This window comes from Megachile rotundata, chromosome 14, assembly GCF_050947335.1.
Source record: "Megachile rotundata isolate GNS110a chromosome 14, iyMegRotu1, whole genome shotgun sequence".
In the NCBI taxonomy this organism is placed as follows: Eukaryota; Metazoa; Arthropoda; class Insecta; order Hymenoptera; family Megachilidae; genus Megachile; species Megachile rotundata.
In genome coordinates, this window is record NC_134996.1 from 10,431,370 (window position 1) to 10,449,674 (window position 18,305).

General features: G+C 37.1%; 1 protein-coding gene across 8 annotated transcripts in view; it reads right to left on the reverse strand.

Annotated features, from left to right (window-relative positions):
- Window positions 1-18,305, reverse strand: part of LOC100882062 (glycogen synthase kinase-3 beta) — a 73,553-nt gene that overhangs the window by 19,734 nt on the left and 35,514 nt on the right. For 2 of the 8 annotated variants that reach the window (XM_012284685.2, XM_012284628.2), the window contains exon 1: window positions 486-3,058. The exons of 5 other annotated variants lie outside the window; for them this stretch is intronic. In XM_012284685.2, coding sequence (XP_012140075.1) covers window positions 486-669 — 184 coding nt within the window. In that variant the 5' untranslated portion in view covers window positions 670-3,058. Of the gene's footprint in view, window positions 1-485; window positions 3,059-18,305 lie in introns of those variants that run through there. One more of the 8 variants, XM_012284641.2, reaches the window with a different exon arrangement.

Genomic DNA, 18,305 nt, shown 5'->3' on the forward strand with positions numbered 1-18,305 from the left:
AAGGACTATCTCAGAAAGATTTTAATACAAAAATTAACAACTTTTGACTGTAAAAATTATTATAAATGCAAGAAGAGTATAGGACGCACCAGGTGTGTCATCACTTATGACCATAATAAGTGTCAGATCTTCTCGAACAAAATCATTATTTCTTTATGAATAAAACATGTTTTCAAAAGTTATCCCCAAGAATCTTTCAGACAATTAGAATCATAATTCACAAATTATCAAAGGAACAGTACATGACGCACCTGGTGTGTCACTCTCAAATAGTCAAACGTAACCAAACAGGATTTCAGCCAACAGAAACGAACTCGTTGGTCAAGTACTACATTTGTATGCATAGAAGGACAATTTTTATTCCCATTCAAATGTAAATATTCGCAACTAGCATGAAAGTAGTAAAAGATGTTAAACGTTTCTCCTTTAAACGAGTCTGAGCTCCGGTCTCCCCCAAAAGATCATCTTTCATCCTCCAGACTTACGTTTCTTGCTCCTCAGTCGTCTGACGAACTTGCAAAACTTTTTGTACGCGGTGTTCGCCTCTTTACTGCTGAGTTCCATGGCGCTCTTGGCCCTCTCGTGTTTCTGCTGCCCGGCCGGGCAGAGTTTCGGGTAACGCCAATGCTGGCGTGGCTCTGACCAGTCCAGAGTGACGGCAGGTGCCATGACAGCGAACGTAAATCCAGAAACTCAAACAAAATGTTCACCGGGTAACGTTCACCTCGCTCGAGTCAACCTCCTGTAGCCAGTTCAGTGGCAGTTTACAAATACTCGCTATTTGGAAGGTCACCAACTAACTAATATTACCACCGTGTCAAGGAGCGTGCATACGCGCGCACAGTTTCGTTTACGTTTCGGTTTTTCAGTCAATTTTTTCTCGACAGGACTCGTTTCCATGCGAAACCACGCGTTCGTCGAAACACACGGACCGACAAACATCGGTCGTACACGAATTCCCACGTGCCACGAATCGTTAATCACCTTTTCCCGCCTCGAATACGAGCCGACACGCGGATACCGCAGCTTACGTGCCGCGAGCGACGATCACGCGACCATTGTTCCTCTCTCATTCTTGATGACACTGGACGTCTTATTTCTGGGAATACGATTTAAGAGCAATAATAGTCAAGAACAACAGTTTAGAGCAACAATTTGATATGGTTCAATACTGTAGACTATTTTGGACAACAATCCAGGGGTGTTCAGATTGTCCACAGATGTGCATTTGATGATTCAAATGGATTTCCTATTGGATTTTTGCTGATTCAGTGCTGCTGAACAACTTCAGAAGTTAGGTATTTGATACACTTTGTTGCAGGTCCTCAGAAATGTGATTTGACCTGGACAGCATGTAAATCAAAGATGTGGATGTGGTCTGAATGTACTTGTTCAGAGATGTGGAGGTAGGGTGGTCAGTATGAGGCTGTCCAAAGATGTGTATGCAGTTTGAACAGTATGTAGCTTGTTCAGAGTTGTGGAGGTAGGCTGGACAGTAGGTAGCTATCCAAAGATGTGGATTCAGTATGAACAGTATGTAGCTGTTCAGAGATGTGGAGGTAGGCTGAACAGTAGTTAGCTCTCCAAAGATGTGGATGCAGCTTGAACAGTATGTAGCTAATCAGAGATGTGGATATAGTTTGAATAGTATGTAGCTGTTCAGAGATGTGGATGTGGTCTAAATAATATGTACTTGTTTATATAGTCTGAACAGTATGCACTTGTCCAGAGATGTGGACGTGGTATGAACAGTATGTACTTGTCCAGAGATGTGGATACAACTTGAACACTAGGTACTTGCTCAGATATGTGGATGTGGTCTAAGCAATATAAACTTGCTCAGACATGTGGATGTAGTCTAAGCAATATATACTTGTCCACAGATGTGAATATGACTTGAACACTATGTACTTGCTCAGATATGTGGATGTGGTCTAAGCAATATAAACTTGCTCAGACATGTGGATGTAGTCTAAGCAATATATACTTGTCCACAGATGTGGATGCAACTTGAACACTATATACTTGCTCAGATATGTGGATATACTCTAAGCAATATAAACTTGCTCAGATATGTCTATGTACTCTAACCAATATAAACTTGCCCAAATATGTGGATATGATTCAAACACTAGTACTTGCTCAGATATATGGACGTAGCAATATAAACTTCTGAACCAAACTTGAACAATAAGTAGTTGTCTACAAATACTGATATGTTACAAAGACTATGTTGCTCAGACAAGTGATATCGTTATGGCTGTTCAGAGAAGTGGTCCGTGAATTTCAAGACTCTGATCGTATCTAGAACTTCTTCGAAAACTTGGATGTTCCACTTCACTCAGTTCCAGTTCATTTAGCAGGTAACATGCAGAACAGACTTCCTGATCAATATTTTTTCAGTACAAAATGAAGCTCTACTCAGATGTAGATTCCTGAATTTCTCCTTCCGACTCGTAGACTTCTTGAACTTAAATTAATTAACAGTCCACGTATCCCATTTCAAGAATGCAGCTCCAAGTATCTTCCTGTTGATCTGAAATTTCCGATCAAAGAAGCCGTAAATTCCCAAGCAGGTTTCTGAAAGTTCAAGTTCGATTTGAGAGGCTCTTCTGATCGATTAAGAAATTTCAATCTCGTGTTTTTATTTGAAAGGCCGAAGCAGGTTTCGATCTTAAGCACGATTTAGAGTCCCTGTAGGGGAGAAGCTCTCCATTAAGAAGTCTTGCATATAAAACAGTTCCGCTCTAGAGAGCCGCTCGATTACAAAATGTGAACATGTCACAAGATCTGATTCGATAAACACCCATATCACAGACACCTTTAAATATCAAACTTTAAACATTCGTTTAATAATCCACTCATAAATATACGCTTATCGCTCGACACTTCATCAAGGATTTTTTATATCACAGAAAGGCACAATTTTTGAAAATTTTTATGAAGCACTGAGGTTTGTAGCACTTTGAGTGTTGGAATCGTTTTGGAGGTTGACGAGATTGTACGACAACTCGACAGAAACGTTCTTGTTTCACGGCGTCTCGGCACGCGACTAAACCGAACGCGCCGCCAATCCTCGCGGAAGAATCGCTCGCAAGAGGGGAGCGAGCGATGGAGGGAGGATCTATCGCGGATGCTTGAATCGAGAAAGCGAGCAACGAACGCTACGAAATCGATTTTTGCTCCGATATTTTAAAACGCTTTTGTGGAACTCGCTCTTAACTGGAAAGGTGAAACGGACAACCTTTCTGTAAGAGCTTCTGTGAAACTCTTCTTATTTTTATCTTAACTCGTGCTATTTCTTGAAAGCCTCTCATTTTTTTTATTTAGTGCTCTTTCAATTTTTACTTTCTTTTGTAAATTTTTTTATTCGTAATTCTAAGGTTGTTTATATTTTTAGATTATCATTTTTATAATAAAAAATGTCTGAATTCTGAAATTTTCAATTTTTGAGATTTTCTATTGAAATTTTGACTATCTCAAATTGTTAAATTTTCAAAATCTTCGAGTTTTCAAAAATTCACGACATCTCCGAATTCTCAACATTTCTAAACCCTTAAAAAATTATAAATATGTACAATCCCAAATTTGTTAAATTCCGAAATTGGAAAATGTAAAAATAGAAACAGAAATGCTGTAACACCGAAAATTTCCAAATTCGCAAACACTGCCACTTAGCATACCGCAAAAATTCCCGAATGATAATCGTTTAGTTTTTATTATCACAACCACAAAGAAATGTTCTTATCGTCGGCTGTTTTTTTTATAGTTTACGTTTACCCATGTACGCAAACTCGTGGCAATAATCGACGTTATATGCGCAACACTGGTGTTGCTAAATCGAAATATCTCGTAAAGTATCCACTTCTCGGACAACATATCACGACAGATTTATATATAGAATAAAATTCAATCTTTGTTTAAAAAAAAAATTATATAAGTTTGACTTTCAGATGTCATACATTCTTGTATTATTTTAAACGTGCGTAATCTATAAATTGATTAGAATGAACCGCTATATTTTACTTGAGGCGATATAGGAAGTGGTAATATAACATATGGTGGTTTCACGTGTGGTTATATAATGCGTGGTGATATAATAAGAGGCTATGTAGTGAGTAGTAATTCTGTGTGGTGGAAATCAATGGGTAAGTAATTATTCAAGTGGCGATATAGTAGGTAGTGTTATAATATGCGGCGATATAACGCGAGTAATGCAAGAGGTAGTATTTAAATGCATGGCGATATAACGCGAGTGATGAATAGATAGTTTTACAACTTCCGGCAATATAATGCGAGTAATACAATAGGTGGCAATATAACGCGAGTAATGCAACAGATAGTGTTACAATGTGTGGCAATATAACGCGAGCAATGCAGTAGGTAGAATTTCAATGCATGGTGATATAACGCGAGTGATAGTATTATAACTTGCGGCGATATAATGCGAGTAATACAACAGGTAGTATTAGAATGGTGATATAACGCGAGTGATGCAATGGATAGTATTACAATTCGTGGCAATATAACGCGAGTGATATAATAAGTAATATTGCAACGGCGATATAACGCGAGTATTGTAAAAAATAATATTAGAACGCGTGGCGATATAACGCGAGTAATGCAACAGGTAGTACTACAACGTGCAATATAACGCGTACTGATATAACAAGTAGTATTGCAACGGCGATATAACGCGAGTATTGTAAAAAATAATATTAGAACGTGTGGCGATATAACGCGAGTAATGCTATAGATTGTACTACAACGTGCAATATAACGCGTAGTGATATAAAAAGTAGTATTGCAACGGCGATATAACGCGAGTATTGTAAAGAATAATATTAAAACGCGTGGCGATATAACGTGAGTAATGCTATAGATAGTACTACAACGTGCAACATAACGCATTGTGAAACAGTAAATACTATTAAAGCGAGTGGCAATATAACGCGTGGTACTACAAAAGGCAATATTACAAGTGGCAATATAACGCGTTGTGATAAAATAAATGGTAATACAAAGCATGGTAAATTCAATGCATTGCACAACACGTGTTAATTCCGCAAATGGCGATATAACAGATGGCAATATAAAGCGTGATAATTCTACGCGTGGCAATATAACACGTACCGCAATTAAACGCATAGCAATCAAACACCAGATAATATGACACGTGGCTAAACTCGACACAAATATAAAAAAAGTTCAATAACGATTGATCCTCAATAAAAAACAATTGCTATCACTAAAAGCTGAGAAATACGATAAAAGTTTGATGATTGAAGATTCCTTCGTCAAAACGTTTCCATGTAACCGGAATCGCTGTTAATTACCAGAGATTACTTCATCTCGCTGTAATTAAAGCTTCACAACCTCTCATTAACATTATTTACATCTCAATTACACGGATCCCACCGTGACCCATATTTCTTTGAGCGACTGCAAAGCCAGACGATCACCGGCAGAAACCTTTCAACCGTTGCTAAAAGGATCACTGGAAATCGGTTGTTGTTCATTGAAGAAATGAACTTTGATATTTTTACAACGCCTTTTCAACACGATTTCTTTTTTTTATAAATATGTAAGGTGTTTCTAACTCGTACAATTATAAAACCGAGCCATTAATCAAGGAATTACTTAAAATTGCAAGAATTAGAAATTTTGCGGAATAGAGATCTGGATGAGTCAGAATCGTGCGAAGGTATTAGAAAACGGAGATAAAAAATTTTTACTGAAATTCTGACAAAGTCCTAGTTCGCGGAGTCGGTGGTTCACCGCAAAATTCTACTTGACAAAACTGGCACGTTCTACTTAATCCGACGTAACGTCCGTCATTGACGACACGATCTACTATAAATAGATTTTATCATGAATAATCCTCTCGTGTCGCGCAGGCTCGTGTCGTGTTTGTTACTGCATGCAAATGAAATATACTCTTCTGAACGCCGTTCACCGAGAAATGTCTCTCAATGATCCGTTGCTTTCGAGGAGTCTGCCCGTAACATAAAACCTCGGAACAAGTTTTAACTCCGCAACACGCGATAAAATCAAGAATTCGTAATGGCGATATAACGAGAGTCTGCCGAACACATTTATTATTCATTGGGTTTCAAAATTGTAATAAAAAGACTTGCAACTTTCAAATTTCTCTTTCACTAATTTTGGAATTCTCAAACTTCCATATTTTAAAATTTTGGAATTCTCAAATTTTCGTATTTTAAAATTTTGGAATTCTCAAGTTTTCATATTTTAAAATTTTGGAATTCTTAAATTTTCATATTTTAAAATTTTGGAATTCTCAAATTTTCGTATTTTAAAATTTTGGAATTCTCAAATTTTGATATTTAAAAATTTTGGAATTCTCAAATTTTCATATTTTCAAATTTTCATATTTAAAAATTTTTGAATTTTTAAATTTTCATATTTAAAAATTTTGGAATTCTCAAGTTTTCATATTTAAAAATTTTGGAATTCTCAAATTTTCATATTTAAAAATTTTTTAGTCCACAAATTTTTTCAAATTTCCGAAATCTTAAATTTTCCCAAATTTCCCATATTTCCAAATTTGCGACTAAGAAGTACCATAACCTAGTGATGGTCCTCTTCCTATATCGCCGAATACGCATTCACTATATTGCCGTTTTCGGCAACACTGTACATTTCACGAAGACATACATTCTGATATCTCGAACGGAAACGAACTTTCGCTGTGTCGATCGCGATACGAAAGATTTAAATAGAGCACAGAGGCAGCTATTAATAGAACGATCAAATTAAAACATTGCTCGAGGTGAAACCGCGGATAAAGCTGATCACCATGCTCCAAAATAATGATAGCTCCTCGACCTCTCGCTGATTACGTCTCGATTCGTGAAATGTTCGTTCACGATGCAGGCAAAAGGTTAAAATTAACTTTATACCTTTCAACTTACATATGAGCAGCATTATTTTATCTTTTTTTACTTATATTTATTATTTCTTTATAAAAAAAGTTGTACACAAGACATTTTTTGTTATTTTTCAATTCAAATTCTTATGGGTTGTTTGAACTTCTTGGTTTTCCCGCCAAATTCTTGTGAATTGTTCAAACTTCTTTTGTAGAAACTAGTTGGTTTTCAAGGTAAATTTTTATGGGTTGTTTAAACTTTGCAGTGGGTTGTTTTACAGATTCTTATGGAGTGTTTAAATACCTGTTTTCCTCGACAATTCTTATGAGGTGTTTGAATTTCGTAGGTTTCCCGCCAGATTCTTATAGGTTAGGTTAGGTTTAAATCTCCTGGTTTTCCCGCTAAATTCTTATGTGATGTTGAAATGTTTTAATAGTTTTCTCCATACATTCTTAAATCTTTTAGATTTGTTATCAGATTCTTATGAAGTCTTGAAACTATTTAGTTTTCCCGCCAAACTATTATAGATTGTTCAAACCTCCTAGTTTTCCCACCAAATTCCTACGAGTCATTAAAACGTTTCAATAGTTTTCTCAGCCAATTCTTATGAATTGTTTAAACATCTGACTTGTTCCGTCAGTTTACTACGAGTTGTTGAAACTACTTTTCCCTCCAAATTCTTACAAAAATTTAAACCTCAAACTTTTCCCGCCAAATTCTCATGGTTAACCTCAACTTTCCCGCCAAGTTACGTGCGTTTGAACTTCTTAGTTTTCCCGCCAAGTTCTTACGAGTTGTCTGCCCCTTTATTACGTTATTCCTTGTTTGTTCACGTGTCTGACTTTTATGTGGATCATAAATTCTCTGATTTCTTCGTGTGTCTCTATTTTACAACATACTTCACAATAATCGATAAAGATATACAATATCGAAATTGTAAAATGTCTCGTGAAAATTCGAGACGTAAAACTGAGCTCGAAAATATTTTGCAACCTTGTGAAATGCGTCAAAAATTTATGAACCGATCAAACATTATCAACATTACGGTGTGTACCTTTAACAATTGCTCTGTGCAAACACGATAAACCCCCGTTGTTAGATTATTAACGTGTTATTCGCATTTCTCGCTCTGTTTTTTCAACTACCATCGCATTGTTTACATACACACACGGTGTTCACAGGTCCCGAGGCTGTTATCACCTCGTTACGGCTAAATATAGCGAGTACTCTAACCGCCGTTCAAACACGAGACGTATCGATGCACTCAGGATCTCTCGAAACGTTCCGAAATTAACGAACCTATTCCACGGAAGTGTCTTTTACCGGAAAATAACGATTTTGTTGAACAACGATTTGTTGTTGCTTCGGAGAAATACGTTCGAGGTCATGTATCGAGAAACGCTCGTAATCGAGTAATGATTCGATGGTTAATTTTAGAGCATTCGTGCCGATTCTTATCTTGTATAAACGATTACGTATCGTTCGAATCTTATTTCGTGTCAAATTTATAGGGACTTAAATTTATAGAGACAAATTGTTGAATTCTTACAAGTTTCATGATTTGTGTAATTAATTATTTATTTTGATGATTTGCATAAGTTTCAATTTATGATTTTGATCATTTACATAATTTAATATTTTTAATTTCGATGATTTGCATAATTTTTAATTTATAATTTTGATGATTTGCATAATTTTTAATTTATAATTTTGATCATTTCCATAATTTTTAATTTATAATTTTGATTATTTGCATAATTTAGAATTTTTAATTTTGCTAATTTGCATTTTTAAAATTTCTAAACTCCCAAAGTAGAAATTTGTTTTCAGAAACTTAACTTAAAAAATTCTCAAATATGCAAATAAACAAATTCGCCAAACATCACTGGAATTCAAATATATCATTTCATTCCACAATTTATAAACCAACGAACAGTGCAATGAAAATTCCCAACGCTCGATAATTATATCTAAATTTTCTCGCGAACGGTGTTTCTCGGAATTTCGAGATCACCTCGGCGGTTCTAAATTCGTGCGAGATCAATGATTCAAAGAAAGGAAAGAACGTGTACAATACTTCATCTCCCAAACAGAAATACCTTCTTCACCTGAAGAAAAAAAAAATATTACAATTTCCTTCAATATCCGATCGATCCACCTTTTAAGATGCTTATCAAGTTCAATTCGTGGAGTGGTACTCGAGGCATTTAGAAATAAAGTTCAAAGTCTGAGAAATAGGTTGGGACAATATTCCCAAGAATTTGTAACAAATGGAATCGATTGGAAGCACTCGAACATTGTTGAACCATTATTTTAATTGCGGAGAGAAACGAGAGGTAACGATAAGGGAGATATCGAGACATGTGCTCGATGTCGTGCCACAAGGTATGATTCTTGAGTGTTTATTTCGAAAGACAATAAGGTGGACAAATACGATCTACTTCGAGCAAGCGGTAAATGCAATGTATAGTATATTCAACGCTTGGTGAGTGCAACGCGTAAGAAATCAATGCGTGGTGAATGTAACGCGTGGTAAATACAAGGCGTGGCAAGTACTATGCGTGGTAGGTGCAGCACGTGGTAAGCAACGCGTGATAAATTCAATGCGCGGTAAATACAACGCGTGGTAAATATAATGCGTGGTCAATACAACGCGTGGTAGGTGCAGCACGTGGTAAGCAACGCGTGATAAATTCAATGCGTAGTAAATACAACGCGTGGTAAATACAATGCGTGGTAAAGAACGCGTGGTAAATACAATGCGTGGTAAATACAACGCGTGGTAAATATAACGCTTGGTAGGTGCAGCATGTGGTAAGCAACGCGTGGTAAGTGCAGCACGTGGTAAATACAACGCGTGGTAAGTGCAGTACGTGGTAAAGAACGCGTGGTAAATACAGTGCGTGGTAAATACAACGCGTGGTAAGTACCACGCGCTCAGCCGCTAGCTCGAAGCTGTCGCTCTCGCGTCTGCGCATGCGTGATCCTCGCGCTCTGATTGGTCCGTGTTTTTCCTTAATAATTCAAAAACGAAGCTTCATACCCCATTTCTGCAAAGGGAAATTTTATTCAAAATCATGTCAGCTACCTCTCATTTCAGAGACATATTTATATCCTTACTGTATGTCCTTAACACTAAAACTACCAAATGCTCCACAAGTTTCCTATTATAAGATAGACATTTTGTCAATGTACATCCCTTGAAATCAGCATTGATTTTCATCAAAATAAAGAATAAATACTAATTCTAAGTAGGTTTAGTGTTAATTTACATCTCCATAGAAGAAAATAGAGAAAAATAATTATGAAGAATTCTCGAAACGTTTCAATTAAACAATACCATTTAAAAATTTGCAATATCACTTGTTTACAGATTAGAAGTCAGATTATCATGTACCTGTTCGAATACGATCGCAATGAAACGGAAAGTTACTAGATGACGGTGCATTCTCAATTGCATCGATAACGAACATCGATGAGTATCAACTTTAAGGTACCTTTCCATCAGGCGGAATGTTCAACACCCACCGAGTCATATAGGAGTGAATTACGAGCAACCGATGCAGCTGATCGACTGCATATTATAAATAGATCGACCGCACATTGAACGGTTTATTCTTGTTGAAGAGTGATACACTTCGACCGGCCAGAACGCGTAAAACGATCTGACGCAAGACCGTCTAACGTCGTTTATCTCTTTATACGTATTTTTCCCTCGATTTCCGATGCTTTTACAAAATATTACATCGAGCTGCTATCACGAGATCCTCTACTTACGATCCCTAGCTATTGAACTAGGTTCGATGTAATATTTACACATAGATATAATTCGATTCACATTTTTAAAATTGAAAGTCCCGCACGAATATAATTTAGTTACACCCGGTTTCACGTTTCAGTGAATATTTCGGTGTCGACTAAATTTATCCCCGTAAATCATTCGATGATACTGGCATTTGAACTTGCAATGTGATCATCGTAAACTGCCAATTACAGAGACAGTTACCATCGACCGCTATAAATTTTCACGTTTTCAAAATTAAAAGTCCTGCACGAATATAATTTAGCTACACATGATATTAACACATGTGCACCCTTGATCACAGCTTGTATCCGACATCGATCACATTATATTTTCCTTATTTCCCCAAATATCTGTAATTCTTTCGACTCGAATGTGGAGTTGTGAACTAGGCTCCATTTTCTATGGCGTTCACCAAATTTCACCTGACTATCGACACTCGAGCCAGACGCTCGGCTCTTGATCGCTCGTCACACAATTTATCATCACGATAGTAAATTGCTGTGTATATATCGTCATCAACGTATTCGGTAATAATTTTGACCCGAGACAATTTCCGTATGTAGCCACAAAAGTGAAATTTTCGACGAGGTCCTTATTCGATGGCCAGGGACCCATGCGACCACCAAGTAACTAAGAGACCAAGCTGATCAAGACTAACCTAACCAGAGACCTAAGAGATAAAATCCTGTAGGACGGGATGAAAATTCATAAATTCGTTCCACGGTACGAAGTATTGTACAAACAATCTAGAACAGCAAGTTTGAATTGGAAAATTAGATGATTGTATCCCTAACAACGTGTCATACGTCAAATTTAACTTAGCCTAACAACATTACTCCAAAAGTTCCTCCAACAGTAAACTATATGAAGGTTACCTTGAATGTTCAATATAATAAAGGTTACATAAGTATGCAATATATTAAAGGTTACATAAACCAGTACAAGTTCCCTGATAAGTATTTTATCATAAACATTCATACAGTATAAAGAAACATCTTTGACCGATTGCAACTTCGAACCTTTAAATAAGATATCAGTTTATGCAAGTTTTTCAATCAGTTGCACAGTCATGTCCACGTCATATCAATCAGTTTTAACACGAAGAAAGATGCAACGCGTGGTTGCGGCAATATTCATGTACACAGGCTCGTCGATGACCCTGAGCCAGTCCGAGTTATTGATTATATGCAAACACCGTAATTTCGCCTTTACTCTTACCCGTTACAGCCTATTATTATTAAGCACGCATCTGTGAGCCATCTTGGGAACATCCACACAATCGAGGTAGAGATTGAATCTTTCGGCTCGTTGCACGCGTTGAGATCTTAATTCGCTTTATGGCCGATCTATCTTTGATCTGGTTTCAAGGTGCTAAATACTGCGGGGCGAGGAAATAGTGCATTCGTGGAAATTCTGGAATATGGGAGTTTGGAACTAGTGGAAATTTTGGGGATTTTAGATTTTGGGAGTTTTGGATACTAGTGGAATTTTGGGGATTTTAGATTTTGGGAGTTTTGGAAGTGGTGGAAATTTGGAGGATTTTAGATTTTGGGAGTTTTGGATACTAGTGAAATTTTGGGAGTTTTGGAAGTGGTGGAAATTTGGGGGATTTTAGATATTGGGAGTTTTGGAACTAGTGGAAATTTGGGGAATTTTAGATTTTGGAATTTTGGGAATTAGTGAAAATTTTGGGGATTTCAGATTTTGGAAGTTTTGGAACTAGTGGTAATTTGGGGGATTTTTAATTTTGGGACTATTGGAATTTGGGGGATTTTAGATTTCTATGGTTGCATCTATGGATCTAGTAATTTATGGACCTAGGGATACATAGAACTAGCCATTGATGGATCTAGGGATTTATGGACCTAGGGATTTATAGAGCTAGCCATCGATGGATCTAGGGATTTACAGAACTAGCCATCTGTGGATCTAGGGATTTATAAACTTAGCCATCTATGGATATAGAGACTTATAGATCTAGCCATCTACAGATCTAGGGATTTAGAAATCTATAAATTTTAATACAACCTAACCCTACTCAACAATTATTATTTATAACAATCCCCTCTCACAAACAAATATAAATGAAAATACAAGTCCCAACATCCTTCAGAACATTCAAAATAACTATAGCAACTAAAATTATATAGAACCCAACCTAACCTAATTTACCATACTCGACCTGACATTTAAAAATGAATAATAAACAAAGAGAAAATGTTATAATGATTAACATTAAATCAATATTTGATAGAATCGATGACGTTACCCCACTGTAACAAGGAAACGGTGTTCCTCTCGATCAAGCACGATGACCATTGTGACGTCAATGAGGTTAGGTCATCGAGCAGGAACGAGGCGCATAGAAAATCAAAGAGAGCCCTGCCTCGTTCTTGGCCCCGTTTTATGCAATCTCTACCGCATTCTTTTCGTCCAACAAGGGGACAAGGTGGAGAAACATCGTTCGTACTTCGCCGCGGTAGAACGTTTCGAGCCTCGCATTAAAATTCGTGAACGTTTTCAGATACAACGCGGCAGGAAACTCGCGTCAACGGATGTCTCTATTGACGCAAGATGCACCAACGACCACTTGGCTGATATTCCGACTACGTGACTCGCTCGCTGTCTTTCATTTTCATAATTTATGTTCGTTAATCCCTTGGTTTTTAGCGGTGTGAAGTGCGCTTCGTGTGGAGGATGCTTGATCTAATGAGGGGACTGATTAGTATTCCTGAAATAGTATTTTATGGTATCTTTTTTTATACTATTTTGTACCATTAGTATTTTGTATTATTATACTATTATGTATAATAGTATACTATAATATATACTATAATAGAATACCTATAATATAATATAATATAATAATATACTATAATATAATACCTATAGTATCCTACAATTATAGTATCTCATAATATTTGCTAGTATTAATGCAATAGTATCCCCTACTATTAGTGTAATAGCGTAGCAAGATGACTATCATATTAATAGTGAAAGGGTTTTTGAGGTTAACAACAATTACAAAATTGAAAACAGTGGCGGACGATTTAGCGTAGGGGGTAGCGAGGTGGACAGCTAATCGCGAGGGCTCGGGTTCAAATCCCGGTGAAGATAGAGCATTTTTTTCAGGGGTTTTTCTTATCATATCATAGTGTAGTATAGTGTAGGGATAAAATCATACATAGTATAGTAATATAAAATAGCATATCGTAGTATAAAATAAATATTATCATAATATAAGCATAGAGTATAAATACTAGCATAGTACAATAGTAGAATTGGTTGTATATCATAGTGTATAATGGTACTAGCATATCACAGCAAATTAGTATTGTAGTACTAACATAATATAAATATATTAGCATATCTGTCATAACATAAGTATATAGTAGCATCTATCATAATATAAGAATACTAGCACATCATATCATAGTAGCAGTCCGACCATATAACACAGCATAATATCGCACAATAACACTACAGTAAATGTAGCGTGAAATAAAAGTGTCGTGTACAAGATGTTAGCATAAAATAAAACAATGTACCATATTGTACAACATACCGTACATATTCCACAGTAAAAAACAGAATAGCAAAAATAAAATAAAACACCGAAAAAAAAAGTAAAACAGTACAGCAAAAACAGAAAGTGAACAGTACATCGTATACAAAGGCGTGTAATATAGAACAGCATATCGTGGCGAACCAACAGAGAATATATCATCCCGCATTTACAGCATAGTTAGCAACGTGTTAACAATGGAAAGTGGTCAACGGTGAACTTAGCTACGCGTACACCCCATGGAATTCCATGAGTAATCACTCCGTTATGTGACCAGCAAGACAAATTCCTTCACCTTTAACCCCACGGCGATGCTCATCAATTTTACTAGCTTGCTTAATATCCCATGAAATTAACTCTACAAAGCGATACAAAGCTTTATTCTAAAAATTACTGCATTAATCTTCTAAAAACTCTCTCATAAAATCCCTTCATCAAATCCTTAAAATCTCATTTACCTTCCTAAATTATTTAATTGCCAAAATCCCTAACTCTATAACTTTCCAAATCTCCTAATAATTTCCAAATTTGCTTCCTGTAAATTCCAAAATACTCCGAAATGATTCGAAGAACCGTGTCAACATTCGAGTCGTAAAAGCATCAACGCGCTGAACGCTGCACGATTAATCGTAGACGCTGTACGAAACAAAGAAACCGATGCCGAAGTTCCAGGAACGAGAAAACGCTTCGGCGTAAGGCGAGCGATTAAACGAACGAATAAACGTTACATGACGAGGCTTGGATGGAATTCCTGCCAATTCGCGAGACTGCTAGTCACGAAGATCCACGCGAATGGAAAATTTACGACCATTAACTGCTGTTTACAGGCTACTTGTTCTATTCTTTACCATGGACACTTTGTCATGGAGCGATGACAAGAATTTCTGGATGAACGGTTACTTTGTCGAGGTTTCATTTATTGGCTGATGAGGAGTCTAGGTAGTTGGGAAGTCTAGGTAGTTGGGGAGTATGGAGAGTTGGGAAGTCTAGGGAGTTTAGGACTGAGGGATATGGGGGCGTGGAGATATGAGGATGTGAGGGTTTGATGATATGTGGATTTAGAGATGTGAGGATTTGATGATATGTGGAGTTCGACATGCGAGGATTTGAAGATTTGAAAATTTAAGGAAATAGGGATTTGGCCTAAGAGGGTCTGAACACATAGAGATGGAAGGACATAGAAGATCTAAGGATGTGGAGATATAGGGACGTGAGGGTTTGATGATATGTGGATTTGGAGATGTGAGGATTTGAAGATGTGGAGATGTAGGGATGTGGAGATATAGGGACGTGAGGGTTTGATGATATGTGGATTTCAAGATGTGAGGATTTGAAGATGTGGAGATGTAGGGATGTGGAGATATGGGGATGTGGGGATATAAGGATGTGAGGGTTTAATGATATGTGGATTTGGAGATGTGAGGACTTGAAGATGTGGAGATGTAGGAATATAGAAACTTGTGAATATAGAGATCTAGAGATGTAGGAACCCAGAAATATAGAAATCTAGGAACATAGAGATCTAGCAACGTAGTGATCTATCAACGTATTAATCTAGCAATGTAGTGACCTAACAACATAGTAATCTAGCAACATAGTGAACTAGCAACACAAAAACCTAAGACCACAAAGATCCAAAAACCCAACAATGTACCTCCAGAACATACATCTACTTCTGACAACTCAATTGAAAAAGTGCCCACTCCAAAAGTACAAACAAAACACATAAATTCCAGTAAAAAGATGGCCCCAGAAAAAGTTGGCAATTTTCCCATCCGCAATGGCGAGGTGAGATCGGACTTCTATAAACAGGGCGGCCAGCAACCTTCTTCCTTTGATCTCCGCCCAAAAGAAGCACAATGCAAACACAACACCGGAAACGCCTTTTCCTTCAAATTTTTCTAAACACTCGTTCTTTGTTTGTATAAAGAATTACTGCAAAATGCTACCTTTCGGACCTTGTCGTAATAACTTCGCTCTCGGAGAGCAACTTTGATACGATTGTGATTCATCAGTTAGCTAATGTTCCACTATGATTCACACTGCACTTTGAATTTTCATTTCAAGCTTACTAAACAGTGTATCACATAATTAGTGTACCTTGCCACAAGATTTAAATGAAAATTGTCGCGTTAATTTTTGAAATTTCATTTAATTTTCTATGATCGAGTTCGAAAATTTGGAGGAATCCGAAGAGAAAAAGACCGACTGAATCATTCGAAGACGAAGGCGTTGCGACACATTCCTTGGCGATGTTTCGGTGTCTGGCAGTCCGGAAAAATGTCTGACCACTCTGACGAGTTTGGACGCGGGTCAAATGTGGTTAGATACGTCATCTGTGACGTTCTGAACCGCTGGTAATAATAATTCTCCGTGCATAACGATGACGTCATGGTCGAGCCTTCTGCCAATTCGATGACGAGCTAACGCTCCTTCAAACGTTTGTCTTGCGGTGGACAGGTGGCAAAGGTACAAATGTAAAATTTGACCATTAACATCGGGTTCGTGTTACGGCCATAAATTTAACTTGTTCTGAGAAACGCCCACAAGGGTGACATTGTTAGAATCTTTGCGTGGTATGCCACATTTTTGTATCGTTAAGTTTCTTATTCGATAGTGACACGTGTTAGTGTTATATTGTGATTTATTGCCACATGCTATGTCGCGTTATATTGCCGTAAGTTAATACTGTTATGAGTCGATGTTGCATCGTTTTATATTGCTGTGCGTTATATTGCCACGTGTTACTATCACTATGTGTTCATACTACCATGAGTTGTATTGCATTATGTTATATTACCACGCGTTATATTGCCACGTATTAGTATTACTATGCGTTATATTGCCACGTATTAGTATTACTATGCGTTATATTGCCACGCGCCAATATTACTACGCTTTATATTGCCACGCATTAGTGTCACTACGTGTTAGTATTGCATCGCGTTATATCTCCACGCGTTGGTGGCGACTCGCGTTATATCGCCACGCGTAGGTATCGACTCGCGTTATATCGCCACGCGTTGGTATCGACTCGCGTTATATCGCCACGCGTAGGTATCGACTCGCGTTATATCGCCACGCGTTGGTATCGACTCGCGTTATATCGCCACGCGTTATATCGTCGCGCGTTGGTTTCAACTCGCGTTATATCGCCATGTATTAGTATTGCATCGCGTTATATTGCCACGCGTTACTCTCATTATTTTTAATACTACCACGAGTTGTATTGCATCACGTTATATTACCACGCGTTATATTGCCACGTATTAGTATTACTATGCGTTATATTGCCTCGCGCCAGTATTACTACGCTTTATATTGCCGCGCATTAATGTCACTAGGTGTTAGTATCGCATCGCGTTATATTGCCACTTAGAATTTCTCCGCGCTGTTAATAACTCTCCACATTAGTGTTATTCCGCGTTAATACCTAGATTTCAATAAAGAATAAATGAGATTAAGAAACTGCTTTAACGATGGTTTGCACAGGTGTAACAGCACATGATGTTATTCCGTGTTTCAGAAACGTGAAGAAGTCTAGAGATAATTTTAGCCGCGGGTTAATGTACTTGGTAATTTTTTTCTTTCACGGACAGATCGTGTACAGATACCGCGATAAGCTTATCCTCGTGACGAGACGAAAAAAACTTGAAATAAATTCAGACCCTCGGATAACCGTGATTGATTCCGATAATTTTCGATAACACTATCAGTCGCTTGTGATATAAACGAGATGAAAAATTGATTCTTTCGCCTCGATGTACGGTGAAGAAGTAAATATATGCTCGTCTGATGTTGCATGTCTAGACGGCCGAAACGTGACTCTAAATTAAGCATAATTAACACGTTATTAACTGTGCCAGGAGTGACTGGCACAACGTGTTTAATTTAATCAAGTAATTAAAAAACAACAGGGAAGAGATAATCTTAAGTATGCAGACAGAAGATTCGATAATTAAATTATCGAATCGTTATTAATTAACTCGATGACTGTTACCTATATTATTAACTCGATACTTAATTAATCAAACTTATCTTAAAC